This window comes from Gymnodraco acuticeps, unplaced genomic scaffold, assembly GCF_902827175.1.
Source record: "Gymnodraco acuticeps unplaced genomic scaffold, fGymAcu1.1, whole genome shotgun sequence".
Taxonomy (NCBI): domain Eukaryota; kingdom Metazoa; phylum Chordata; class Actinopteri; order Perciformes; family Bathydraconidae; genus Gymnodraco; species Gymnodraco acuticeps.
This window is the reverse complement of record NW_022989894.1, coordinates 2,924,721-2,952,488: the sequence shown is the minus strand read 5'-3', so window position 1 is coordinate 2,952,488 and position 27,768 is coordinate 2,924,721. Positions and strand designations below refer to the sequence as shown.

Sequence of the window (27,768 nt, the reverse complement as noted above, 5' to 3'; positions counted from 1 at the left end):
ATAAATCACTGCAGCTGGGCTCTTAATTTGCCTGAAAGTGAGGTAGGTTAGTCAGGAAGCGGAAACTGTGGCTGCACAAAGAGCAAGTTGTTGTGCTGCCACTTGTATCACAGATAGGTGTTTTCACTGAAAGGCCCTGAAGCAGACTAGATTATGCTTCAATGTGTTTTCACAAACATAAGAGTGTCAATCATTATGTTATCAAATATGCAAATTGGATCTGCTCTTACTTGTCAATATTCGTATTGGAGGAGAAGATGAACTTCAGGATTAAAACACAAAGCTTGTCATAGATCATTTATTTCACAACAGATTTTTTTTCTCCAGCATGTCAGAAGTTGTTACATAATAGGAACACTTGAAGTCCATTGTAACAAGCAGTGCTTCAGTTTTCAAAAAAATAATCTTCACATTGTGAAATATAACAGCACACGGAAAACAAAAATGAGGTCGGATTTTTCTTAGTTAAGGCTGAAGATGTGACTCATAACACCGCCTTCCGAACACACTGCCACATAAGTGGACTGAAATGTTAAATTGACTATGGATGTATAGATTTTTACATGGGATACACTAATGTGCTTCTTATAGCAGGAAAAGTGTCATTAATAAAAAAACTTTGCCAAACGAGTGGTTGCATTATATTTAAATGTCACAGTTACAGGCCCATCATGACACTTTAAATGTGTACACTTTGGGGTCTTTGTTGTATACATGTCTGCTGTTTCTGCCATTACAAGTCGAATTGCCTCACATGAAAAACATCTATGCCCTTAAACAAAGTAAAGTAAGGTCTGTGCTTGAGTGAACATCCAATATTGCCATACTGGAGCTTTGAGCATTTGTTTCAATGTTTCAAAACAGCGATAAAAAATATCATGCATTGTGAACCGATCTGGTTATTAAATATTAAACATGTTCACAACTTTTCAGCACATCTCTCCATGACAAAGTGAACCACATCTTTCATAATAAAGAGAATGGGATGTGACACAAACACACTTCACACAATTATTGCTATATGGTACACTACAGTTGTAAAGTTGGCAATTATAACCCTTCCTAATACAGCATGTTCCTCTTGGTGACAGCTTATCCAAATATCCAGCTACATTTACTTTCACATTTTCCTTTTTATTTCACTTTATGTAATAACAACATAACTTTTGTAAGATATTCACTTGCATAGCTCAGCATGAGATACAGTATTTGACTTGGCTCCTCAAAGAAAATAAATGAATAATACAAACATACAGTTTTGGTTCATTCTAAAAGAATCCCTTAAACCCTTTTCTGCGTAGCTCCAGCACTGACCGTCACAAGTATGTGAGGAAATCAGCACTAGATGTATTGCACATGTTCTAACTGAAAGTAGTCTTACATTAGTGATAGATGTCTGAAACAGGTGTGTCAAACATTTCCCAGACAAAATAAGTTTTGCATCAATTTCGTTTTGCTACAGACTTGCTGACCAACATTTTGTTTAGTATTAGTGAGAAATAAATCAAGTACTCGTGAAGTTCAAATGTAATGTTACTAAAAGTATGCTTAGTTTAAGAAAACCATATATCATTTAGAATAATATAGATTGTAAAAAATGCTCCCAGTGCAAACTTTGGCTCTCATGACCAACGAAAAGGTAGAATGAAATAATGAGAAGTCAGAAAACACTAGAAACACTCTTCAAAGTAACAGTAAGGCTTGTTTTCAGAAAGAAATAAAAAAAACAGTCATAGATAAACTTTATGTAAGAAACGCATAAGAGTGATCTTATGGCAAACTGGCTTTTTTTGTTGGCATGGCGTTACAGTACTACAGAAAAACAGCAAGTGAGGATTTGTGTTTAATGTCCTTAACATCTGGACATGAGGCGAGAACTCTAAACCATGAGGACAACTGTGGAGGATTTGTCTGTGAGGAAGATCACAACCATATAACCGCACACTGTACCCCTGCCGGAGAATAACATATAACGCAGGGTTTTAACTGTGAATATTTAAACATAATTCATACTGTAAATATATTGGTGTCGCTATCCAGATTGCCCTGAGAGGTTAAAATCAAGGTTCCCAAAGATTTTCATGGAGCTGGACTTCACCTTTAAAACCGTTACATACTTATATCTGGAAAATATAGTTTAATATGCGTTTCTTTGACTACGTAACTGTGGATTATTGCTCTATGAAATGATTCTTCACACGTCTTCTTTAGTGCTTCACAGAGTGGAGAACCAGCGCAGGTCTACAGTATGTCGACAGGATCAGTCCTTATTTGTGCTTCTCTTCCTCATTGTAGACCTTCCGAATGCTCGCGTCAAGCAGGTAATCCACTCCCCTAAAGGGCACAGAAAGTGGAAACATTGGACACATAATACAACATTTTCCAAATAATTTCATAAAAGCAGAAGAGATGTCTTAACATTGTACTGTGTTTCTACTGTGCTGCTGTTCCGTGTTTGTGGCACCACAACTTGACTGAACCTGCCATTGGTGGTAAGACCGACATCCTTTTTTTACTACTTGATAATGAAAGTCAGTGTCTTTTAAAAATGTTCCTAGCTCTTAAATCATAACGTGTACATATGCAACATATTTAACAATTTGGTACCATCCAACTTTCCATTAACACGTGACCCTGTTGCCTACCGAAAAAAAGATGGGATTTTTATGGTTCGGAATTGAAGTCTTCCATTGCAAGTAGCTTATTTATAATCAAGGAGAATTCTTTACAAAAACTATTTGATATCATTTTATTTTTGAATATTTTCAGAGGCAGATTCATACATTTTACATATTACCTTTTAAATCTAACAAATTGATCAAGATTCCATGCAGAGAAACAAAGGTGTGCCAACCTGTCAATAGGAGAGATGATGAAGGGGATTGTGGACAGGCCTATAGCCGTGGTGGTCCACTTGCGGACAGGCAGGGGCAACTTGGTGGTTTTCCCCAGCAGGTGCAGTGACGCAGCACACACACGGTTAATGGTGAAGCCCGGGATGATGACAGAGGCGAGGGCCTGCCACACGAACGTGTCGACCACAGCCACCGCTACCCGCGTCGTCTTCCCTGGGTTATCCCCGTGGGCCTTCAGGGACAGATTCAAAATAAGAAAGTGAGGAAAGTCCCAGCTATCACAATGATGTTTCAATACAGTAGGTTCACAAAATCATATAATAATAATTGCATTCATACATTTCTAGTTTCTCTTTTTAATCTGTTTCTGTCAATGCCCCACAGGACGCCTGAGATCAATCTTGTAGTTAATTGACCAATAATGAAGATAACATATACAAAATGATCGTCTCACCACAGCGGCTTTCTTCCCTTTGTCCACAGCATCAGCAGTAACGTATACAGTGGCCACTGCATAGCTGCCCCACACGAAACTCTTCGGCACTAGAGCACGGAAAGCCTCCCCGACCTCATTGGCATAGCCTGTGGACAAATACACAAGTGGAGATACGACTTAAACCTTTTTAGTCTCCTTGAATAAATCATAGCCTTAGTTAGCGACCCCTAACACGAGACAAAATGCTATTTGAATTTTATTAGCAAATGGACATTTCTGTAGATACATTTCTTTATCCAGAGTTACTTTGGCCCTGATAATCGTGCAATGCAAATCTATTAACATGAAAGCCCTAGGTACTTTGCATTCATTAAAAGAAAGGCCATTCTGAGTAACAGGGCAGTGCATTAATACTCAAAGCTACATTTTCAGTGGAGTCTCACATCTAGGAGCGCTCATGATGTGAAATTGTAGCTCCTCCAAAGCCCTGCTCCTTTCATATATATCATGAAATATAAAGTTGTCTAATAAACTTGAACTTTATCTCTGACACTGTGGCAGTGGAACAGAGAGAACCGTTTGGGGGAATGAAGTAATACCCATTCCACAAGGTTTGAATAGTTAGAGTGCACCTATTAAGAAGTCACCTGTTCCATGCCCCAAAGAACAAGAATAACTCCAGTCACACAGGAATATTATCTTGGGTTTGATGACCCAGCGCAGTAAAGTCAGATTCTGCTGCTGCTGTCTCTATCTGTGGTGCTGCTGTCATAACTGAGGCAAGCACTGTGCAAAGACTGCTGCCGTTTGTGCTGAAAAAACTAAGTGACAGCCAGTGAAACCCTGATGGTGACACTTTTACTCGGCTTCTTTTATTCTCCGATTAAAGCAATCAAATCAAAATCAGGTTCAGATAAGTGGATTATCAGAGGATACACACAAGATTGTTATCTTAGGCGTCAACGATTATAATCACTGTACTCTGTGGTTTAGCAATATCCGGATGATATACATCTCTCACATCATTATTAGGTGCTTGAAATGTGTCACTTTCAGCTCTATCCCTTCAGTCGTAACGTTCTACCACAGTCCTGGCCTGATGTTACCATACAGAGTCCCATTGACTTCCATGCAAAGTTATATTCAAATATGGGGAAAGGAGAGGACTTGTATCTGCAGATGCTCTGAGCTGAGGTGTTATTGGTTCATTCATGTTTACTATTATTTTAAAAGGGTTTAATGCTGTAATTGCAATTGCATTTTTTACACATGTTAAGATACTGAAGTACGTTAGCTTAACACACTTAACAGAAATGACATGAATGGCAAACAGTTTTCTCTTGTTTATATAAGAGATGAATAAGAGATGCCCGAGAGAATCATGCTTCCACAGCTTCACAAAGAGAAAAACCTCGCATTACAGCTTTGTTTGTCCAATTGACTTTAAGAATTAGTCAAAGAGTACATCAACTCTTTAACCTTGAAATGTAATCGTTGTCAGTAAAGTTGAGGACTAAGCAGTACCCAACATGTGTTCTAACTACAAACTCAGCCCTGCCTAAAACCACAGAAGCTTATTTGAGCCATTTAGTGACTCAGGAGAGAGTAAATGTATGTACATCACAACAGCAATCACAGGGGCAATAACTATTAGGCTCAATAGGCCTAGCTGTTGCTCATTTCCCTAAATGTTGGTAAAAGGCTTTTACACACAGGACATTTTGACGTCAAAGCGGTCAGTGTTTCAGTTTCAGGATCATTGTACTGTGCATGCTGACTCACTGTCATGACTTACTAGGATACTTGAATAGATCTGAGCCATTGTTGCCTAATGTCCTAATGTTAGGCCTTCAAAAAAAGCTGGCGGATAGAATAAGACAACTTTATGAAACTTGCTCATAGCTCTAGACCGCTTTACCTTTAAAACTGCAGCACTGAAAATGTCAGCAGCAGCTAAATCTGGAGCTCCAGAAGCACCTGTTTGCATAAGGTGATAAGAGGTATAATAAAACATGATAACAAGGAGAGGTGAGATAAAATTATCTTGCAGTATATAGCACTCGGGTAATAATCAAATCTGCCATGCCCCGGCACAATAGGCTGGGGTCCAATTCCGACCTGAGCAAAGGCTTCAGATGACTCTTTGTGATTCACTGTTTGCCCTTCACAGCAAGGCATGATGGTGGAGAGTGTGGGGCTGCTCAATTAATCGTATTTTAATCGCAATTACGATTATGGCTTGCAATAATTACGAAAACAACGTAATCGAAATAAAACGATTTTTAAAAAAAATTATTATTACTTTTTTTTGTTTTACTTTTTTTTTTGGGGTTTTTCAGTTGAATTCTACGGAAGAGGATTAGGGCCACATAAAACATTTTTTTGTGAGGATTTGAAAAAAATATTATTATTTTTTGTTCTGAGAAAAAAGTCAGAATTCTGACTTTAATCTCAGAATTCTGACTTTTTTCTCAGAAATACCGGTAACTGTAGAACCAGCTTCACTGCGATTTACACATTGCAGTAGAGGTCCAAGAGGAAACCATAATAAGTCATTTTACAACCATCTGCAATGTGTAAATCGCAGTGAAGCTGGTTCTACAGTTACCGGTATTTCTGACTTTTTTCTCCCAAATAAAATGTTTTTTTTTTGTTCTGAGAAAAAAGTCAGAATTCTGAGATTAAAGTCAGAATTCTGACTTTTTTCTCAGAACAAAAAATAATAATATTTTTTTCAAATCCTCACAAAAAAATGTTTTATGTGGCCCTAATCCTCTTCCGTAGAATTGAACTTAAAGTTCAGGGCAATCAACTGTTAAAAACATACTGTTCAAATGTTTTTCTCCAATAAATTGATGTTTTCAAAGTAAATGGATAATCGTTTTTAATAATCGTGATATCAATTATTGACCCAAATAATCGAGATTATGATTTTTGCCATAATCGAGCAGCCCTAGTTTGGGGTAATGTTCACAATTAAAGTAGACGTAAAGGAATTAAAAGAGATCAGGAAATAAGAGGACAAATCCTATTGATGACTAATGTAATCCAACAACAATTATATTTCCACCAAAAACCATATGTCATCCTCCCTGACACAATGTTTGAGTTTGCCCAACTGTCTCATGTGTCTCAAATACATTATTAGATCCATTTCACTGGTGGGGGAATGTCAGCGTGTTGAATACAAAAGTGAATATGTGATTTGTTCCCAAACAAGACAGGTACTGATCTCCTTAGGACAGGCAGCTCATACAATGAATGTGTTCTTTGGCTTTTCCTTCCCACTCAGTTAGAGCAAGTTCCTGCTTTAAGACTAAATCCAGTCTTTGTTGCATAACCACCATCTCGGTTTTTTTCCACAGCAGTAAAAAAGTATCTTTTCCAGATCTGCAGAAGAGTTTCTGGGAATCAAATGCTGCAAAGGAATTATTCACCGCAAACGTGTGTACAGAATACAGATGCATGACATGTGGGAAATCATTAGAGGAAATCTGACAACGGAAATGCTTTTCATCCATGAGTTGCACCATTGTTTTCACATTTTAATGTTAAACTCAAAACATGGCTACATACAAACTGAAAACACATATTGTAGGACTGCTTTTAAATCGCTGTCAATATGCTGCTCAAAGGAGATGTTTAACTGAACAGGCAGGAACATTAGGGCAACTGATTATGGTTTTTTGAATGGTAAAAAAAGATTGTCATGACATAACATGGTCAGTGCAGGAGATTAAAGCATGTTCACCCGGAGGACTGCATGTACAGTGACAACTGCTGCAGTATGACTTTCCTTCAGACCTTTTTTCACTGTACATACCTTTCTCAGCTAACAGCTCATTGGGTGATAGTGTAACCAATATCATTAATGCCCCTTGTGTTTCAATTAGAGAAGCACAGCAGGGGAAACAGGAAGTCAATTCTGCCTGCCTTATTTATCAGTCTGTTGTTCATGCCTGATTCATAAGGGCGTCTCAGTGTGGTTGTGACTCATTGTTTTAACTTGCAGAACAACCTTGATTGAGAAAGACCTGAGCTACACACAACTCCAAAGCTAACAGTTCAAAAGCAGCTGAATATAGTTTGGAAACAAAGCACCAACAACGATATTGTCCATTCTTGGACGCTGTCCATTTTTGTCCAGTGGACACAAAATGACCTCGCTATAAATAGACATTTTACCAGCTATGCTAACTTTTAGCTAGCTAGCATGCAGCTCCAGGGTCATGACAGCGGCTCCAGTGAGTTGTTACAGTCGGAAATACAGTGAACGGAGACGACACACATTTATACAAACACGTCAATACATACCTAAGAAGCGGACCCATGTGTCGCGATAAATGTCGACCGTTTTGCTTGTTTTTTCTTCAATGGGATCCATGCTTTCTTTCTTTTACTCCATCCCCCAGTGCTGTAAAACATACACTAGCAGTGTGAGCGTAAACCGACACACGGCAGGGACAGTGAAGGGGGCGTGGTCTTCACACAGCATCCTGCAGAGAAGTCCCAACACGCTGCTCAACACAGGGCGGAGGCAGAATACCTCTGTACTGCCTATGTCTTTCAGATTCTTTACTTTATTGATCATTTAAATTGTATACTCTGACTTGTCAGCACATGACATGGCCTACAAGGCAAACATATTCAGTATTACATTGAAAGAGATACTAGTTATTTTACAAATTGAGTTTTTGCAAACAAATCATATAATCAAATGTTTTCATATAAACATCAGACGGTTAAGGTTGGGGTCAGGGTTTCCGACCGGAAAACAGACATTTAATGTGTTTGATCAGCCTACATCAGCTGTTAAGGTAAGTTTATTTGCACAATGGTGGAAACACTAAATAAATATATAAAAACTGAATGAATATGTTCTCAATTAACAACTGGAAGAAATGTGAAAATACCAATTGTGTTTTTTTTATAATTACCATAATGAAAGTACCGTTATAGGCAACTCTCGGGGGACTTAAATGTCCTAGTCTGCATGTGTTTATGTTCCACATTCCTAACATGGTTCTAAATGACATTCCTACAAACAAGGTAGTGTTCCAGCAGTAGAGGACTGGCTGGTTTCTGTGGCTCTGGGCAAAAGCTGCTATCAGTGGTCTCCTGCTGGGCTCTTACATGATGGGAGATCAACAAACAAAGTGCACAGGGGGTCAACGTGTATGAGCCCACAGTTCAATGTTGTCCTGGGGCCCTGCATGAAAGCGTGGGCCCTACATGAAAGCGTTCTAGAGCAGTGGTGTAGCAGCTGAAATGCAAATTTAGGAGCCAGCAATGCCCAAAGCAGAAAGATAGCTCACAGAAAAAGTGAAGCATTAAAAAATGATGTAATATAAATAAAGACATGTTGAATATGTCACAGCTTACTGTTTAAAAATAAATAAATGATTATAGCCTACTGTAGTTTCATCTTAAATGTCAGAATGACAACAATTAAGCAGATGTATAATCAATAAATAAGAGAAGATCAAATGACACATTATTCCACTAGTTATGCCTCTTTAAAAACTGACTTGCTGGTTTCCCACAGAATATCTGGATTACTAATAGGAACAGGATTATTGTATTTTTGCTAATTACAGTCATGCCACATATGTATAATATGATGATATAATTGATATTTTTTCACATTTGGCTATCTATAAACGATCGTACCGAACACCCAATAGAAAACGAGCATTCTGATTGACAGTCAAACGGACCAATGGTGATGAGCCATGTCACACAGGGAACCAATGGCAAGGAAGCACACCGTTCAGTGGGATGAGTTTTGACCTACGATGGCTGCCGCCAGCATGAGCTATCATTATAGGGAGCCCAAATCCCCATTTAGACGGAAAACAATGCCTTTTAAATCATACTGGACTTTCGCTTTTCTTATTTGTAATGCAGCATGGTGTTTTGCCGAAGATGAACATGAAATGGAGGAGTTTTTGAAGCGGGAGTATTCCCTTTCCAAGCCTTACCAAGGTAACAGTATTGCAGCCCACTGTCACTGGGGCAGGCTGACAGATGCTTCCAGAAGAATGCATTCAGCGATTAAATCACATAAGCTTTAGCTCTATTCATTTGACAATGTCTCGATTATTCTGGCATGCTTTTGTTCTCCAGATAAAAATATCCCTGATGTAACATTTAGCCTTGTTACTGTAATAAAGCCATATCCTATGTAATGTCCTACATTACATTGTGCTTCATTAGACTGTGTTTGTCTAGTTTTTCTCTGTTGTTTTGCAACAAAGCAGAGGCTGAATGAGCTCTATTGTGCTGTGTCATCTTTTTTCTTGCTGATGATGCTATTTGTGTGCTCAGGTGTGGGATCCGCAGGCTCCTCCCACTGGGAGCTGATGGGTGATGCCATGGTAACCACCGACCAGGTGCGCCTCACCCCTGACAAGCAGAGCAAGCAGGGGGCAGTGTGGGGCCGCCTGGTGAGTAAAACATCAACTCACCCCATTTACCAGTTTTTAAGATCCACCAGGCTTAAGCTATTGCAGTCTACTTGCAGTAACTCCTTCCCTCATGAATCTGGCAATGTGTTGAATATCAAGCAAGTTATCAAGAGTCTGGAAATATCAACACATATTTCTACAGTAGTGTTAAGGGTGGTTGTACTGCCTATGTTTAAGTATGGGTTTGGTGTGGGAAGATGTTTTGGCAACTGGGTTGATGCTTGAGACAGCCTGTCATCTTCTGAGCTGTAATCTTATCTGTCACTAACCAAGAAAAACACATCGTCTGCTGACCATGATTGTGTTTGGTTAAAAACCTCAAATCTCTAAAACGCTGATCCAAATACTATCTGACTCAACAGAAGACCCTTTTCCTCTTCTTTTTTTTTACCACTGAGGGCTAACATGGACCAGCTGTTTCCCTTTTCGATTAGTATTTCCTCTTGACTTGACCTCAACTCTGTGACGCCTACACAGTGCTAAAGAAAACACTACTGAAAGAGAAACAGACTTCACCTTAACACATCAGTTTCTTTAAAATCAGAATTGTAATGCCCATTTGTTGGAGCACACACTTGATTTCAGGTGTTTTATCGAACTTGTGTGTGTTCCTAGCCTTGCCATCTGACAGACTGGGAGATGCAGGTGCACTTTAAGATTCATGGACAAGGAAAGAAGAACCTGAATGGTGACGGGCTGGCCATTTGGTACACTAAGGAACGTATGCAGAAAGGTAATCGCTATACAATATATTATTTACATAACTTTACTTCTAATCTCTATTTTTGAATACATTATCAAAACTATTATTTTCCAGGTCCTGTTTTTGGAAATATGGACAACTTCACTGGCTTGGGTGTGTTCGTGGACACTTATCCCAATGAGGAGAAACACCTGGAGGTATGCTGGAGCAGTCACTGCCCAGATCCAACCTGTTTGTGGAAAGAAAAGCAGCTTTAAAAAAAATCATAGACAAGTGCTCTTGCAAATTGGTGTTTCATGGCTGTCTTTGTGTTCTTTTGTGCAACCTTTTGGAGTCAGGCGCAGAAGAAAAGATATACTCCTCGCACTCAGGTAATCTGCGTTCTTTAATATTTGATCACAATCCTATGTCCATCTAACAGCCTCCATTAGTGCTTCTCTGTCTGCAAACATAACCTCATTGTTGATTGATCCCTGCATGGTTGCCATGTTGTCTAACCGGAGTTCGATGAATAAACAAAGCATGCAACTAAATGTGACATTCATTGTAACACTCACTACAAGTTTGTTAATAAGGGCTTTTTCAATTCAACCTAATGAACAGCAGCTTTTTTTTAACACCAAATGGTCGAATTGCAAAGGCTTACTTTTTTATTAAGATAAGTACTTTATTGATCCCAATTTGCGACATTAGCATTACAAGAAAGTAGGAAAATATACATGTTGAATTACAAATGAACAGTAACAAAATATAAAGCAGGATATCATATATACATGTGAGGAATGGAATATTAAATGTGTGTGTGGTGTAAGATGAGGGACTGATTCAAATGATGACTATATATCCTCATCGCTCCGTTTCCTTTCTGTGACCACAAGAGGATCTTCCCCTTCGTTCTGGCCATGGTTGGGAACGGCAGCATTAGCTACGACCACGAGCGTGACGGCCGCCCCACAGAGCTGGGGGGGTGCAACGCCATGGTGCGCAACCTCAAACAGGACACCTTCCTCTTCATCCGATACGTCCGCCGCAGGCTCACAGTAAGAGACTCTGATCCACGATATTACATTTGCCTAGCACACGACGACACTTCCTCATGTGTAAACAGTCACACCTCTTATTAGCATGGTTGGCTGAGTTTGGCCTGGTCATATTTATTCAAGCTTTGTTTATAAAGTGGATGTTGATTGAGCATGCATGCTTTTATACAGCCACGCCTAGTTTAAGGTTTCACTGAAAAATATAAGAATTGAACAGGAACTGACACAAACAGAACAGATTGATAAATAGTCGTTAAGAATGCAAAGTTAGGTAACTTTGAAATATAAATGATTTTGTCATTGATAATTATAGATATTTATTTAGGATATTATTGATCACAAGCAACAAGATAAAAACGATATTGGTATACGACTGAATCCTCCTTCAGAATAACGGAAAGAAACTACAATTATTATGATATTATCTTTGTTTTTACTTAGTCATTCAGATAGCACATTAAACCTGTTTGGCAAAAGAACTGAGACGTGTCGGGCATTCATATCCAGTGAGTCTCTATACGTTACTGAGTTGCATCTGTTCTTCAGGTGATGATAGACATCGATGGGCAACATGAGTGGAGGGACTGCTTGGACATACCCGGGGTCCGGCTTCCCAAAGGATATTATTTTGGAGCATCATCCGTCACTGGAGACCTCTCAGGTATCACTATGCCGAAAAGCTCCCCAATAAAAGTGTTTTCTCACCATCCAATTAAAGATGTTTTGGACCATGATAAACAGACAGACAATACTATTATTATATATAATAATGTGGAGGCCCATCATTGGCGAAATCGTGAAAATGATCACAAGTGAAAACCTTTTTTATCTCACTATCATGGTAGAGAAGTGGAACAAGCCTGATTTACAAGTCATCTTGTTCCCAGTTTTAAAGTACTTGTTTTTCTCTCCTAGTTTTAATTCCGTCTATTTGATCTTATTGTCATTTTATTTTTGAACGTTTGCCGTGTGAACCCTTTGCCCACCTATTTACTTCTTCTAAATATGTTTTCTAATAACAATCATATTTTCTGCTGCTCTTTCATAGATAACCATGATATCATTTCCCTGAAACTCTACCAGCTGACGGTGTTTCGGAATCAACAGGAAGAGGAAGAGGAGGAAGAGGAGATAACCATCCCCAGTGTGGATAACTTTGAATTTCTTAAATGTAAGACACACACACACACACACACACTCGTCTTTGTGGGATCACCTGCTCTCTCCTTGTCTGTCTTTCTGCTGCATGTCACTCTTTCCGTAATCTTTTATTTATGTTTTTTGAATAATTGTCCTCCCCCTTTCTTCTCTTTTTACCTCCCTGACTCTCTTCCAGTCGGTCTGGTTGATGAAGGGATGAGTGGAATAGCCATTTTCTTCGCTGTGCTCTTCTCCATGCTGGGCCTCATCTTCCTCATCGTCATCGGCCTGGTGGTCTACAGCCACTGGAAGGAGAACCGACGCAAGCGCTTCTACTGAGAGGGACTGTGACAAAAACAAAGATGGAGGTGGTGATAGTGAAGACTACTGAGGTCTGAGGACCCAAACCGCACTGAGACGCTGCTGTCGGAGTGCAGCACGTTGTGTTTACCTGAGAAAAAACACTATATCGACAGGAGACGGAGTAGATGTATCACCTGCTACTCAAAGCCATCGTCCAACTTTGCCATTGGTCGTTATGAAGCAGTAGGAAGAATTTATTTCTGTCCTCCGCCCGTCTGACACACACCAGCTCGGCCTTACCATCTCTGCCTCTCTACCTGTTACTCAGCATACGTGCAGTGTGACATCCCCGTTTGCTGTAGTTGACAAATAGGTATTTCTGAGATTTGTTCTTGTGTTTGTTTTTTTTTCCACTGACTTTTATGGTTTTCAGATATGATATATAAGTATCCAATGTTTTCCAATCTACAGTATGACTTGAAGCGCTAACCAAATAGCACTAAAGACTATTTAGGCCATCCGTACTGTAGCTACATGCTAACATGAGATTCATTTGTATTCAATCATTTGGAGTATATACTATATAGTATGCTGTATATTCTAGTAGTAGTTTGCATGGCTTTCATTTAGGTTGTTAGTTATGAGCTGTTGCACATCATTGTTTACAGTATGCCTGACCTTTTGATGTGTTTATGTAAAGCGTATGGAAATCCGGCCTGTTTAATTGATGCATGTGGCAAATATTTGGCTGTTTCAATTAAATATTTAGTCTGGATTTTTATTTTTATTTAATAAAAAAAAAGATTTAGATTATTTATTTTTCATTTCCCAAGATTTTATTGTAGTCCCAAAAGATTAGAGCAAACTCCTCTAAATATATTTAAAACAAATTAATTTAAATGTTGGATGTGGACTTTGCACTGAAGAGATTTTTAATATTAATAGACACAAAATTATTTATTATATAACTATTTTCCTTTTTGCTGAGAATTTTCTTTGCACATTGTACACGAATATTCATTTGTTTGTTTTTAACACTACCACTGTGCTTCTGTCATACCTCAAATGCTCTTAGGAAGAACGAGTAAACATGCTGGCTCTGGAGGGAGCTGTTGCTCAGCGTTTGTTAAGTTCTGGAAATGTTTGCAGGCCTCATGTCAACATCATATATCTTTCATGTGTTGCTTTGTTTTCAGTTGTGCAATAAGTGAGGACTTCCTTATTTCATGTAGCCACTTTGACAACCACCCAACCTTATTTATAGTGTGTTTGTTTTGTATGACAACCGTGCCTCATGTTTCCTCTGTTACCCACGTGTTACATTTTTAACCAATGTCCTGAACTATTTCTATTTCCTCATTAAAGACCAACAAATAACTACATTGATCGTGTGTGAAGTGTGTTATATGTAAGACAAAATAAATGTTCCTGTGTACCAGGTAGAAAGTTAAATATAAACCACTTTCTGAAAAATAGTGCATAATAGAAAAGCTTATCAAACTATTTAGCATGTGCCTGAGCATCAACATCCTAATGAGTGTATGACATAACCTCCTGTCAATAATTCAGGCCCACTCGGGGGTGCTTTACACGAAGCCGTGAGACCATCCTCCAGATCCATATCTCATCTTTGTCATGTTAGGTGGGGCCCATTTCCACTCAAGTGCTCAAGAAATCTTTTTGTGGAGTCAACACATGTTTACAACAACATACCAGGACCCTGCAAAAGGCTACTTGAGGTGAAATGGAAACATCAAAGGAGTCAAGAATTTGGCAAGGACTGTTCAGTTGAGTGCCAATCTTTGTTTTATTAAAAAAATAATAATACAAATGATGACCCATCAAATACATAGCAGACTTCATACTAAAACCAAAGCATTTTTATCATTCAGTGCTTTAATTCATAATATAATAAACTCATGTTGGCTTGTTTAAAGTGTTTGGGGAAACAATAAAGAGTCTTGCCTGTTTGAAGATGCCTGCTTCCTTCTCAAACTAGGCTGTTTCTGTTTCTGCCAAAAAAGAAAACCCACATAGCTAAACTGTGGCGGCCCCATCTGTTTGGTATTATCTAAGGTTGAGACTATGTTTCAGTTTACAGAGAAAATACACCTTTAGTTCAAAATGTTCCTTAACAGCCAAATGTGTCCTGGTTTAATGTAAGACGACTGCAATCCATGTTGAGGTCGTTCAATTGTTTATTATACAAAACGTTTGAAACTGATAGACTTGTTATAGCTGGGATTAAAGGCAACAGTCAGAAAATTCATCAAGATGGAGAAAGAAGAAACCCATTTCTAAAACTGAGAAAACCAATGAATTAGTTCAACAAAACTGACGGATGGAATACAGATTAAAGATATCAGGAAGGAATTCATCCAACATAAACAATATATTCAACTTTTTACTCTGGCGTCATCCACTCACTAATGTGGTTTATCTGTGAGCCAGGAGTAGAAGTGTTAGTGGTTGGAAAAGCCAGAAAGACGGGGAAATGATATATATACTAAAATTGCTTTTTAACTCAAGCCCCTCACACTGAAGCATACATTCTGACCACATCAATGCAGTAGCATTACAAGTTGTATTTTACACGTTTTCTTAAACAAATACATGTATGCACACCAACAGAAGATTACAGTACAGTGCAGTGCCACAAGCACTCGGTTATATTGCTCGTACTGGTGCCCACAGACAAGTAACGGAGAAGGTGAGAAAGGGGTCGCAGCATATAACAGTAGGTTCATGTTTTTGCATAGCCTAGTTGAGTAAACTACAATATAGACTACAGAGATGCGTGATGCAGAAAAAAAAGACATTTTACAACAATGGGAAGAACTGCTTTGGCTTCATGAGACGGGTCAAAAATGTTTGAATTGAAAACTCTAGCACTGCGTGATAACCCTGAGAGTGGGAAACCAAATCGTCACAACCACACACAACCACATGGGTGAAATAAGTCACGATCTGTGTAGCATGGAGGTGACTTTTGGTAAATGAATCTGTCTGGCATGAGTGGATGTGCCCTCCTGTTTCCAAGGGTCCACAAGCGAAGCGCTTGGCTACAGTTTGTGTAACCAAGAAAGAGGCTGGTGGTCCATGAGGAGCCAACGGGGCGAAGAGAAAACGCCCGAACACGCAGCTAAGAAAGAGTCATGTGGGGGGATGGATGTCGCATCACGCACCTCCGTCGACAAAACAGAAAGGCAAAGTTTAAGCCTATAAAACAAACGTACACAGTCATATACAATCAGCTGTTAAATGAGCTCCACCACAACATTGAAAGAACATCCAAACCATCACATGTTCAGAGAGTGGATCTCGGCAACTGTGGCTTTAAGTGATCAGCACAGAGGCGACCAATCACACGGTGAAATGGATGGATGTGTCCACGACTGATGACTGATATAGCCCTTAACCTCGTGTGAAAACCAAGGAGGTGTGGTAGTTTTTGGCAAAGAAAAAAACGATTTCACTAATCACCAAAGAACCCCCTATCCTTCCCCTCATTCCTCACCCCCCTTCCCCTATTATTTTTGTCTAAATATGTATAGAAATAAGCAAAAATGCACCTTAGTCAAAAGGTTAAAAAGCAATCTCTTGTAGGAGTTCATTTTCACCCTCCAAACACAAAAAGGATGAACAACAACAAAAACTAAATGTTTTTCATGCTTTCAAGCCAGTTAATATAACAAACTAAGTTCGACCATATCCGCGTAACAAAAACAATCGCATAATCTGGTCATCACTAACTCCATCAGTGCCACATTTAACTAACTACAGTTTTTTTTTTTTTTTTCGACACAACCACCCCTCAGATACAAAACTACAGAACGTGTGACGCTTTAAATCCTGTGGCTTTAAATGTTTACAAACCACATCCTCTTCTCATGAAGCAAGCACACTTTCTCGGAACAAGCTTTTTTTTTCTTCTATCGATACAAAACACTCCGCTCTGAAGCAACCATGCTTAGAACAACACAACTATTACCATTGGAGAGAAACTACGTCTACTCTTATAAGGCAGTAGCACGCCGCATACAGAGGCTATATGTTATTGTGCAGCTCCATAAATAAGACATTTGCTCTCTAGAGATGCAGCAAGGCAGCTTGAGGTGTGTTGGTCAAAACATGTCTTTTATTACTTCTGTGTGCAGTCAAGCTCACAGTGCGACCTCTGGAAAGGTCGTCGTCATGTTAGTTTGACTGCATGTTTAAGCACCTGCTTGACAACACAAGGACCACAAACCTTGCAACAGCACTTATGAAGTCAATGAAAATGAAACTAAATATGATTTAACCTTAATAAGCCATGCATTCATTTTGATTTCCCTCTATATTGATATTTTGGTGCACACGCTCTCTTGTATTGTAATCCTATGGGCCCTATCATACGAATCGTTGTGCAGAACCCAGTGTCGCATCATGTTAAGAGGCCAAGGGTTTCCAAAATGTGTCTTTGACAGAGTTGTTTTAGTGCTGAAAATAAAGAGACATGGCAATTAATTTTAATAGCTGAATAAATACACCAGGCAAGCACGAAATGTTGGCTTTTACTCCCCACTTAGCCTGCTGGAAAAGTATGAATAGAAGCTTTGATTTAAACACGTTTGCAACCTGTTAATGATAACTGGAAGTTAGGTTACTGTGCCTCGGACATGTTTAATGCATTAATATACAACAGACTATTGCACCAGAGAGGTAACACACTCCAAAATGATAAAGGCTGCAGTACTTTGTGATCTCCTTTGAAGCAGAATGACTGATGCGTCTGTTTTGACACAGTATCAGAGCAGACAAATAAAAGGCTGTTTGACATTGTCCCAAACTAAATACCCTAACGAAACATGTACTGACTTACCAGCTACTGCGCTATGGACAGACTTTTATCTTACAATTTTGTTTCGCAGTGGTTTTCCTATCTAACAATTACTAGTTTTACTGTCTGCTATGCTTTGAATACATACTGTACAGTATAATGGGCAAACAACATGCAACACAGAGGAGTTTGCTGTTAATCACAACAGATTCTGCAGCTGTGCCAACACTGGCTGCAGAGAAGAGCTTGCATCCACCTCAAGTTGCTGCCAACGGAAAATACCACTGCAAATCCATCACACTGCTAAGAGCCACCGGGGCCACACAGTGCCGGGGCAGCATCAGCTAACTAGCTAACATCACTGCACAACGGCATAGCATGGCGCACACAGTAATTACGACACAACTTGATATAGGGCAGCTAAAACCAAACCACAGTCTATTTCTTTACACCCAACATCTGGTACACAGATATGTAGCCACTGTAGCCCACTATCATTAAAAGAAACAATGAGGAAAGCAAGTAACAAATGGCTAGAAAATACTAATCAAATCAAATTTTAAAACACAGAAATTCATGCCTCATGCAAAATACCAGTGCTTCTTATAGTTAATCCACCTTAGTGCTGAGAAAGTATTACAACCTGATGCTTCAGCACGATAAAGATATTCAAACACAACTCAATCACAAGACTCAACCCGTCCCTACTGCACTATAACATCCACTCACTGGAACACACTCTAGCAGCCCCCGTCATGGAGCGTTGTTGCAATAATAGTGACACCTGCGGCATTTACTGAAGCATAGCTGGTTATAAAATGGACAAAAAAGCAGGTATATCCTTCATTATGAACATCCAACCTATACATTAGAGTGAGGATAATGGTACACTCTGACGTAACACAGTTAATAAAGAAACGCTAACACAGGGACACCACAAGGCTTTTTGTGAATTACAAAATGGTGCCAAGCCCTGTTGGCCATTACAATGAATGCAATGCAGCCAGAAACCAAAGTAGGGAGATGATGTGCACACAATCAATAAATCATTAAAAGCTGGTCGCTCCCTACCTACAGTTATGCCAATGGCTGACCACAACATGAATAACGAAGAGGAAAAAGGGCTAGGGGGTGTATGACACTTAAAACAAAAGACAAAACTAAAACTCCTTCTGGTATCGCTCCTCTGCTGTTTGTGAGTTTAAACTCCCCCCCCTCTAGATGCGAAAAGTCCCACAGACCTGACACCAGAGGCTGGTTGCCATGACCTCAGAGCTGACATCATCGTGCAGCTGTGCTCTATATTTCACAGCACACACACACACGCTAACGAACACGAAGCTCTGGGGAAAATTAAATGTGTGCTCCTGTTGGTTCATCCAGTTCTGGTTTGTCTTTTCCCTCCTCTGCTTCAGAGTCATAGCATGGACAAGGGAGAAATGTTGTTGACCGTGTTGGTATGCTCCAAGCTGATCGTCCCACCGGAGGTAAAATGTCAGACGAAAGGTTGGCCGAAATGTCCTGACCAAGGAGAGTGCAGAGACGGAAACACGATGACAGTGCTCGAGGAGAGGGTAGGAGCGAAGAAAACAGTCGATTCTGGTTTCAGTCACAATCAATCGCTGCCTTCTCACTACCTCATAAAGGTGTTATGAACAAATGAAGCATCCAAGTGTGTTTGCTGGTTTCCCCACTAAAGAAAAGCAAAAAATAAAAATAAAAAGCCACAAGTTTGTCCACATAATGTGTTATTCATCATTCTTAATCTGGAGCCATTAAGGATTAGTTATCATCATCATCATCCTGACGTCACGCCTGCGTTAGTTTCGAATTTTTAGAATTAAACATAATGTGGTGATGATGATGGCAACAGATATGTCATATATTTCCCTGTGTGAAGCAGAAAGCCGTGCTGGTTGGCTGGTTAGTTAGTCAGTTATGTAGGCAGGGGGTCACACCATGTGGTCTCCAGTGCTGGTGCTGGCGGTCTGGCTGGGCAGCTCGGGGGTGCGCTCCTTCTGTCTGAAGGCCTGCTGCCGGGGCCCGGAGCAGCAGTCCTGCCCGGTGACCTTACACATCCGGTGCTCCTCATCGCTTTCCTCCTCAAGCCCTGAACCCTCGTCTATGTCCAGCTGGCAAACACACACCTCAATTCCTGAGTCACCGGTCACGTGGCGTCGCCGAGTGATAAGCTCCTCATCCTCCTCTTCCTCCTCCGCCGCAACGAGCGAAGCCTCCACGTTCTCCTCTACCACACACTGTGCTTGGACCGACACCGACACAGCTTCCAGATCTGGGGATGAGCCTGAAGCCTGACTGTCGTCCCTCGGGGCTGCTTCAGGCAGGGGGTGAGGCACTGCAGCAACTGGCTGGCTCAATTGTGGAGGGAGTGACGGGGTGGTTTCAGGTGGGTTTTCAGAGTAAGGAGGAGGCGGTGTTGGGGGGTGACCGACCACCTCTTCATAGTCAGGAAGCTTGCAGTCGTTCCAGAACCCTAAAAGTCAGCATATACAGAAAGCTTTAGCATCCAACCAACATTTCCATAAGTTGCTATACATACTTTTCATGCTTTAAAAATAAGTTTAAGTATTGATAAGGAAAGTGCATCAGGTAAATATTCCAAATGTACTTTGCTGGGATATTATTACACTCTACAAGTAGAAAAGAGGGTTGGAGGTTGTGAAACTGCTTCATAATGTTTTTTTTGTTTTTTTTTTAAACGCTGTGCTACATTTGTGTGTATCTACCAGATCAACTTTCCCTTTGTAAAAACCTAATCTAACCAACCCTGAGAGCACTCAATCACTAAGTTTACATGCACAGCACATACATTTAAAATGAAGATACATTTGAAGATGGTAATATCACTGCATAAATCAGGGTTATATGTTTAAAGTTGTACTGTTGGATGGCATGCCTGAGGAACACAAAAACAAAAAAACATACCCTGAGTAAATTGAAAAGGCTTGTTACTACATTCCCATGATATCCTCATGTAAGAGCTGCAAGAATATATGCTTGTCAGGGTCTCTATGTTAGTCACTGTCTGTGTATGCTCAAAGTCAGAGTTTTGAGAGTCTTGACATCTAGTCAAGCAGCATGGTCAGTCTTGTTTGTGATATTAAGGGGCAGGATATCAACTTTCAACTGACATTAGGGTGGCATCTCTGATGTCTGATGCCGTACTGACAACTGACACTTTGCTCTCCAATATACACACAGGCAATTTGCAACAAGGTATACCAAGGTCAGGATGAGGATCAGCACCTCTAATTCAAAGGTTATATCTCTCTCTCAGAGTACAAGGTTTCATTCACAAAGGGCAGGGAACAGCTGCTCCTTGTGTGTATGCAAAATCAGATATGCCCTATCCATCTGACTATTACATTCTGGGAGGAGGGATCTTTACGTCCAAGACTACTCACTTAGATTGAGCGGTGGAGGGGAAATGAAGGAGCTGGAGGCTCCCTGGTAGGCCATGAGGCTGATCTCACGTTGACGCTGCTCCTGCTGAAGGCGCATCTTAACCCTCCGGTGTCGGTAAGCACAGCAGCAGCTAAGCATGATGATCAGGGTCCATACCAACCAAAACCCTATGAGAGGTGAGAGAATCACCGTCATCTTATCATCAAATACTGGCAACTGTTTTTACTTTCTAGATATTTTTTTGCGAAAGTGAAACTAATTTCTGGAGTAAATATCAGACACAAATCAACACAAATCTAAGAGTATGTCCTCTTTAATCTGAATTTAGTGGGACAATAGTGATGGGATACAAATAAATGTTGTGTGATTAATGTTAATATAGAATAAGGAGAAATAAATAAACTAAAGAATAGGAACTTACACCAGAGCTCGTAGTAGTAGGTGCAGCACTCAGTCTCTCCACAGCAGTACCCCATCTCACAGCGGTACTGTTCATTGTTTACCCCGAAACAGAACTCCTTCCCCTTAAATACACACAAGAGGTACAAAAAGTGAGAGTCAATTACACAGGTCAACAAGAAACTGCAGAGGTAGCTTTCGGCAAACTGACAAATGTAACCTTACTGTGTTTTCACAAACAGGCTTAACTAATTTTTAGCCTGTTTGTATAAATGAGTTTCTGTACACATTTATTGTCATATAATTGTCATATATTGTCCGTAACTATAGTGTAGTTATGGTAAAGAAAATATTGAGTCCCAGTCCCTTTCAACAATGCAACACAACTATAAATAAGACATAATACAGCAAAATTGTGCAAAAAGAAACATAATAGAAATAAAATTGTGCATGAGAATGTTGCAAGTGACCAATGTTCAGGTAATGCAGGAAAATAGACTAAGACAAGATAAAACGGAAAGTGAAAATAAATGCTGTACAACAATAAAATACTGTTTGTTGTGGTAACAAATAACAGTGACAAAAGACACTGACGTTTATAAAAGGCTCAAGGCAATAACAACCATCACTGCTAAATGTTGCAAACGATACAGTAAAATTGTGAATTACCAACATTAAATTGTAATTTAAATACGTATGTGATAATGACAATATAAGACTGTAACGTCACTGTTACTGGTCAAACGAGGTCATCAAGTTACGCCAATAAACGTTGGTACAAATACAAATGTTACATTTTCATTGCAAGTGTACCAATATTGTCAACGTAATTTGAATAAAGTTAAAATTGTGTTTCATCAGGAAAGCAAACCGGACAAACTGGGACTGCCTGCCTAATATCATCAACTACTAATATACACGTCAATTTGCAGGGTACCAGTTAGCACAACGGCTAACGTTAATCTTGATACCCTTGGTTAAAACTGTTAAATCCAGGTGATAAAACACAGCCATGTATATTGGAGTTAAAACTTAAATAATCAAACTGTCGAAATATAAATCAAAACTTTGCCTAACTGACGTCATCCGCAGGATACAGGAGCGAACCGTGCCCCGTTTCCTTTGTGGAGGAGACAAAAAGGCTCGGCTAAAGGCCTTCACCACCCCGGCAGCAGCGGCATCGGCTGGAAGCCTCGGCCGACCCTGGGTGCACTAGCGGCGGCTTACCTGCACTAGACAGGTCCCGGTACAAAGAAGACCTACAATGGATCCCAGTGCTTTCTGCGGCATCCTGCTGGGGTGTCGGCCGTTGACACGACGGGAATCATAAAGCAGTCGGTCAATGAGATGTCTTGTTGAGGGGGACTGCGGGTTGAAGCTTCAGTCTGTCGCACTCGGACATGTTTTTGTTGTTCCTTGACTCAGAAACAGCACTACTGTAGTAAAGAGAAACGACGACAACTGGACTCTAGAGGGCGCTGTATGTGCATGTGTGAAAAGGTATGATCTCACAAAATTCAAGTTCAAGTCCTGTTATTTATCCTTCAAATTAATTAATCACAATAACGTGCGAGTTAATGTACTATGCTAGATCTCTGGCATATGCTGCCTACATTTGGATACAGCACAGCACGTTTGTTATGCTTGTCACACAATTGGAAACATGGAAATCATTGCATGACGGGATGAGCTACAAAACCATATAAACCTTTTCTACTTCAAAACTATATCTACTAAGGAGTTATCTAAAGGAACAAACTTGATGCATTGCTCAATAAAAATATAATATTACATTACAATATTATAAGATCAAAAAATAATGACATGGGAAAAATGAATTATCTCTATTTAGCAAATGTAGGGTGTAAAAACGGTCAAATGCACCAAGGCTAGGAAACTATGATCTTATGTCTGAATATAACTTATTCTAACCTCTAGCTCAGATTAGCATTTTGCTTAAAAAATTAAAATATATTGCTTTAAAAGGGAAATATATAAATAATTCATCAATAAGAAAACTACATTTACAGTAAGAAATGTCTGTCTTGTGCCAAGAGACACCCAGCTGTCACGTTGTTAACTCTGACGTCTCTGTTCTCCTGGCAGCAGAAGTTAACAGCTGTTCTTCCAGGAAGCATGGGTTAGAAAGATGTTAATCCCCTCAGTCTGAACAAAGGGTCACAGTACCAACAGCACCTGAGGATAACATGGTGAGTTTTAAACTGTACAGCACTGGCTGCTTTGGAGTCACAGATTTTAAACATTTTTGTTTATATTTTTGTATTTTAGTTTTAAGTGTGTGTTACTGTAACTAGCTTCAGTTGTCTAACATGTCATGGCAGCCAAAAGAGATACCAGTAGGACACATCTACTTTTACTAAACGTATTCTACTTACCACCACTATCTCCTTTTATTGTTATGATTCATAGTTTAATGTCCGTCTGGTATAATTGTGTCATCTATAAAGGACATTTATTATATTATCAAAACAAGCATAGATTAACACTTGTATTGTTTATGTTTGTCTTGCATTGCTAGAGTTAGATGTAATTGAATTGTACCAAACTTAATTATGTAGGTAGATAAAATACACCTTTACTTTTGTGTCACCGTTAAGTTGTCAGTGTCCAAAAATATTTTTTAAAGCAGACATTTTGACCTGTCATGATAAAAGCACAGGTGACTCATTTCCAATAAATATTCTAAAAAGATATTTCAGGGAACCAGAATGCACAATACCAGGGACTTCCCAAATTGTAATGTTTTAAATACACCTGTGCCTTTTATATTTTGACATTGTCTGCCATGGAAAAGGTATATGCAGGCTTCCTTGTTTTGCACCACATTTTGAATTTATACGTTTAAAACCAGTTGTTACAGAGGAACTTCTAGAAACAAGAAGTCAAACTATAAAAACAACACAATATTAAGTTACACAATCAGGAACAAGCCAAAGAAAACAATTGAGTTTTAAGATAAAAAGAAAAAAGATGTGCGCTAGCCAGCAAATGCCTCAATAAATGTGTCCATTTATATATTTACAAAAAAAGACTCTACATCTGGCACATTGCACATGTTTCAGGTCAGTGGGAGTGCAGTGACTGCTTGAGCCAAAGCCTTCTGGACAACACCCACTCCCTGTGCACATGCTTAATCTTGGCCAATGATAGCTTTTGGCTCGTGTAGGTCTCTGCAAGCGGCTAACAGCTAAGTCCTCATGCTTTAGATAGCTCTTGCTATGGTGTGAGTGTTTAACCTCCTGTGCACGCTGCATTTGGTTCCTATGCCAAACCCTATGGCCCCTGATGAATGGGGCTTTACCTCATACAGCTTAGACCATGTAACAATGAAATGAGAAATTGCTTCCAGGGTTATATGTAATCTTTGAGCCTGCTCTAACATGCACTCTGATCCAACTGCAGGGCCTGTTGTCCATTCTTCGGAGGCTGAAGCAGACCCCAGATCAGGAGGTGCGCTTACTGCTGCTGGGCTTGGACAACGCTGGCAAGACCACTCTGCTGAAACAGCTGGCGGCGGAAGATATCAGCCACATCACCCCCACACAAGTACACAAAGGCACACATCCAGAAGTTGAATCTCACGCTGTGGAAATATCATATTTTTTTACCATTGTCACACATTTCCTCACATGGATACACGTTATCTTCAACAGGGTTTCAATATAAAGAGTGTTCAATCATCTGGCTTCAAGTTAAATGTGTGGGACATAGGAGGTCAGCGCAAGATCCGCCCCTACTGGAAGAATTATTTTGAGAACACAGATGTACTGGTAGGTTCGCTTTGATGTACTTACCTGTTTGTAAAAATAGCTGGAATGAACTCATGTGAGCCCAAAGACTATCTTTAGTATGCTCAGGAAAAATGCAACACCATTTGTTCTAAGCAGTCTAAAGTCTTGACGTATTTACATTACAATTACTAAAAATGGATTCAAGACAAAATAGGAAATCTCATAACCGGGTGTATATTTGATGTTTTTCCATTTCACATGAGTGCATAACTTCTATATGATATTCAACTTGTTGTGATCTCATTGATTTAAATGCTTTTCTGAGATGCTTTAATTTTCTTCTACTATTTTTATTATTTGGCACATAAGATTACTGTTTTTCTAAAATAAAAATAATAATATATTCCCATGTGCCCAAAAGCTAAGTAAAGTATGACAATAAAAACACACTTTTAAGCCAAGCAGTTTGACCTATTTTGAACATTTTGAGATGTATAGATCGTAATGTCTTGTTGTTTGCAGATCTATGTGATTGACAGCTCCGACAGGAAAAGGTTTGAAGAGACAGGTCTGGTGAGATGCAAAACTGTTTCTTTCTACATTATTTCTAGATGTTTTAAATGTGAGTTACAGATTGTAATTACAGTTTATTCATTTCTAATTTTAAACAATATTGACTGCAAAAATCTGTATTATTTAGTTTTCTGCCATATGTTTCTGTTTGTTCCTGCAGGAGCTGGCTGACTTGCTAGAGGAGGAAATGCTCGCTGCTGTGCCACTGCTGGTCTTTGCCAACAAGCAGGATCTGATGACTGCCACCCCAGCGTCTGAGCTGGCAGAATGTCTCAGTCTGCACACGATCCGAGACCGCATGTGGCAGGTCCAGGCCTGCTCAGCAGTCACTGCCGAGGGACTGCAGGTAAATACAGTACACACTGTCAGCAAACACACATGCACACAGCAAGGGTTGAGACAGGGTGGGCTGCAGAGTGGCACCAATTGCCTCTGCTGTGGGTATTAAGAACTTACAGAATATTGGCATTGATTACTTTACTTGAAGGTATTGTAATTTAGTATTCTGCTACCTCTGGATGTAAGAAAAGAACATCTGCTTTTAAACTTTACATATTTATGAGATTGCTGAGATTTTTAGATACAAAGTTAAGTGCTCACACATATTCTGTTTCTTTTCAGGATGGCATGACCTGGGTTTGCAGAAATATAAGGTTTCGGAAGAAATAATTCAGGAAGAAAAAAAGATCTATGAAGAATTGCAGTTGCACTTTACATTTGACATACATACATCTCATGCATGGAGGCGACAGAATGTGTTTCTTTTTATTTTAGTGAAACTACCTCTTTTGTCATTCTGTTTAAACTTGGCAGTATAAAAAACAAGTAGAATGTATCAATACAGTGATGTTAAGTGATCTTAACCCTTTCAATCCATATGTTGAAATGTAAATACTATATATATGAGGGTGTTTTCTTCGAACTGCAGACAATTTATTTTTGTAATATGCTATTTTTAATGTTATTAATTTGTAGGCATTCACTGTCGTAATAAAATGCAATATAACTCAGTATTCTGTGTGGTGGATTAATGACTGATAGGTGTCGTAAGGCTGTGAATCCCTCATCTTAAAGCTAGAGGGCGGCCTTGCGCTAGTGTTGTCTCTCACAGCCTAATGCCCAATTATTACATCCTTTATTTTCCATGAAGGATGTGGCATCCTGTGCCATATTTGATTTGTTAATTTCATAATCACCCATCTTTTATCCAGTCACTATATTATGTTTTATTGCCAGCTACAAAGTCTAGTTGTGAAATATTGTACGGCCATAAACAAGGCAGACATTAATCAGCCCATAATTCATTTAGTGATGCTTCATCTTTATGCTCATTCACTTCCACAGAGCTGCTTACTGTCATACTTTATGTTTAGGGACAGAAACAAAATCTGTATCATGTACTACAAAATGACCATAACACACAAACACCTGCACAGGAAACAGTCCTCGATACACCTCTCTTGCATACACAATAAACCATAGAGAAACACCTTGGCCATTCAATTACTCAACTACTCACCTTGTTCACCATGGTTTACCACAAGGCAATTGCATTTTCTGTCTATTTTTCTATTTTGTCTTTTGCAGCACATTTGCCACAAACTCCACTAATCTCTGAACTGGCCGAGTGCTCCGCTGTGGTCCTATAGGGCATTTACATACAAACCTTTTCCAGGACTAATAGCTCTCCAATACAATTTGCATTTATATAGCCCCCTTCATACCAACATGATTTGGCGCCTTTGCCCACGATAAAAAATAAACCTCCTCCTTTGGCCTTGAGTTACTGCCCTGCTGCTGCTGGTGTTCGTGTGTGTACCTCCACGTGTGTAAGGTTGGTTGATTTTAATATGTC

At 39.5% G+C, this 27,768-nt stretch overlaps 4 protein-coding genes across 5 annotated transcripts; 2 read left to right on the top strand and 2 right to left on the bottom strand.

The window, feature by feature from the left end:
- Positions 1-284: 284 nt before the first annotated feature.
- mtfp1 (mitochondrial fission process 1) lies at positions 285-7,762 on the bottom strand. The gene is made up of 4 exons (XM_034205500.1): positions 7,606-7,762; positions 3,310-3,437; positions 2,855-3,087; positions 285-2,334 (listed from the first exon to the last, which is right to left on the bottom strand). The coding sequence occupies exons 1-4, from the start codon at positions 7,673-7,675 to the stop codon at positions 2,268-2,270; spliced, it is 498 nt and encodes a 165-aa protein (XP_034061391.1). The 5' UTR covers positions 7,676-7,762; the 3' UTR covers positions 285-2,267.
- A 1,317-nt stretch (positions 7,763-9,079) lies between these two features.
- lman2la (lectin, mannose-binding 2-like a) lies at positions 9,080-14,326 on the top strand. Its single transcript, XM_034203724.1, has 9 exons — positions 9,080-9,276; positions 9,619-9,737; positions 10,374-10,491; positions 10,576-10,658; positions 10,800-10,832; positions 11,340-11,501; positions 12,048-12,162; positions 12,550-12,672; positions 12,838-14,326. The coding sequence occupies exons 1-9, from the start codon at positions 9,087-9,089 to the stop codon at positions 12,978-12,980; spliced, it is 1,086 nt and encodes a 361-aa protein (XP_034059615.1). The 5' UTR covers positions 9,080-9,086; the 3' UTR covers positions 12,981-14,326.
- Positions 14,327-14,732: 406 nt separating this feature from the next.
- On the bottom strand, positions 14,733-23,056 carry wbp1 (WW domain binding protein 1). Of its 2 annotated transcripts, none has more exons than XM_034204387.1 (4): positions 22,816-23,056; positions 21,611-21,713; positions 21,189-21,356; positions 14,733-20,257 (listed from the first exon to the last, which is right to left on the bottom strand). In XM_034204387.1, exons 1-4 carry the CDS (start codon positions 22,876-22,878, stop codon positions 19,716-19,718), a joined length of 876 nt encoding a protein of 291 aa, XP_034060278.1. In that variant the 5' UTR covers positions 22,879-23,056; the 3' UTR covers positions 14,733-19,715. The 2 variants fall into 2 exon arrangements, with proteins under 2 accessions (XP_034060278.1, XP_034060286.1); XM_034204395.1 differs by having other exon boundaries at positions 22,852-23,053.
- Positions 22,819-26,882, top strand: LOC117538567 (ADP-ribosylation factor-like protein 3). Its single transcript, XM_034204407.1, has 7 exons — positions 22,819-23,088; positions 23,698-23,798; positions 25,012-25,155; positions 25,263-25,379; positions 25,863-25,913; positions 26,074-26,259; positions 26,535-26,882. The coding sequence occupies exons 2-7, from the start codon at positions 23,796-23,798 to the stop codon at positions 26,580-26,582; spliced, it is 549 nt and encodes a 182-aa protein (XP_034060298.1). The 5' UTR covers positions 22,819-23,088; positions 23,698-23,795; the 3' UTR covers positions 26,583-26,882.
- Positions 26,883-27,768: the final 886 nt, after the last annotated feature.

What these genes read in the sequence shown, in the direction of transcription:
- wbp1 (XM_034204387.1), bottom strand. Translation starts at nt 22,878, where the DNA reads ATGCCGCAGAAAGCACTGGGATCCATTGTAGGTCTTCTTTGTACCGGG. An exon ending in CCGGGACCTGTCTAGTGCAG is followed by an intron (nt 21,714 to 22,815) that starts GTAAGCCGCCGC and finishes TGTGTATTTAAG; the next exon opens with GGGAAGGAGTTCTGTTTCGG. An exon ending in CTACTACTACGAGCTCTGGT is followed by an intron (nt 21,357 to 21,610) that starts GTAAGTTCCTAT and finishes CACCTCTCATAG; the next exon opens with GGTTTTGGTTGGTATGGACC.
- LOC117538567 (XM_034204407.1), top strand. An exon ending in TTGAGAACACAGATGTACTG is followed by an intron (nt 25,380 to 25,862) that starts GTAGGTTCGCTT and finishes TGTTGTTTGCAG; the next exon opens with ATCTATGTGATTGACAGCTC. An exon ending in TCACTGCCGAGGGACTGCAG is followed by an intron (nt 26,260 to 26,534) that starts GTAAATACAGTA and finishes GTTTCTTTTCAG; the next exon opens with GATGGCATGACCTGGGTTTG.
- mtfp1 (XM_034205500.1), bottom strand. Translation starts at nt 7,675, where the DNA reads ATGGATCCCATTGAAGAAAAAACAAGCAAAACGGTCGACATTTATCGC. An exon ending in CACATGGGTCCGCTTCTTAG is followed by an intron (nt 3,438 to 7,605) that starts GTATGTATTGAC and finishes ATTTGTCCACAG; the next exon opens with GCTATGCCAATGAGGTCGGG. An exon ending in AAGGGAAGAAAGCCGCTGTG is followed by an intron (nt 3,088 to 3,309) that starts GTGAGACGATCA and finishes CTGTCCCTGAAG; the next exon opens with GCCCACGGGGATAACCCAGG.
- lman2la (XM_034203724.1), top strand. Translation starts at nt 9,087, where the DNA reads ATGGCTGCCGCCAGCATGAGCTATCATTATAGGGAGCCCAAATCCCCA. An exon ending in CCTTTCCAAGCCTTACCAAG is followed by an intron (nt 9,277 to 9,618) that starts GTAACAGTATTG and finishes TTGTGTGCTCAG; the next exon opens with GTGTGGGATCCGCAGGCTCC. An exon ending in ATGAGGAGAAACACCTGGAG is followed by an intron (nt 10,659 to 10,799) that starts GTATGCTGGAGC and finishes TTTTGGAGTCAG; the next exon opens with GCGCAGAAGAAAAGATATAC.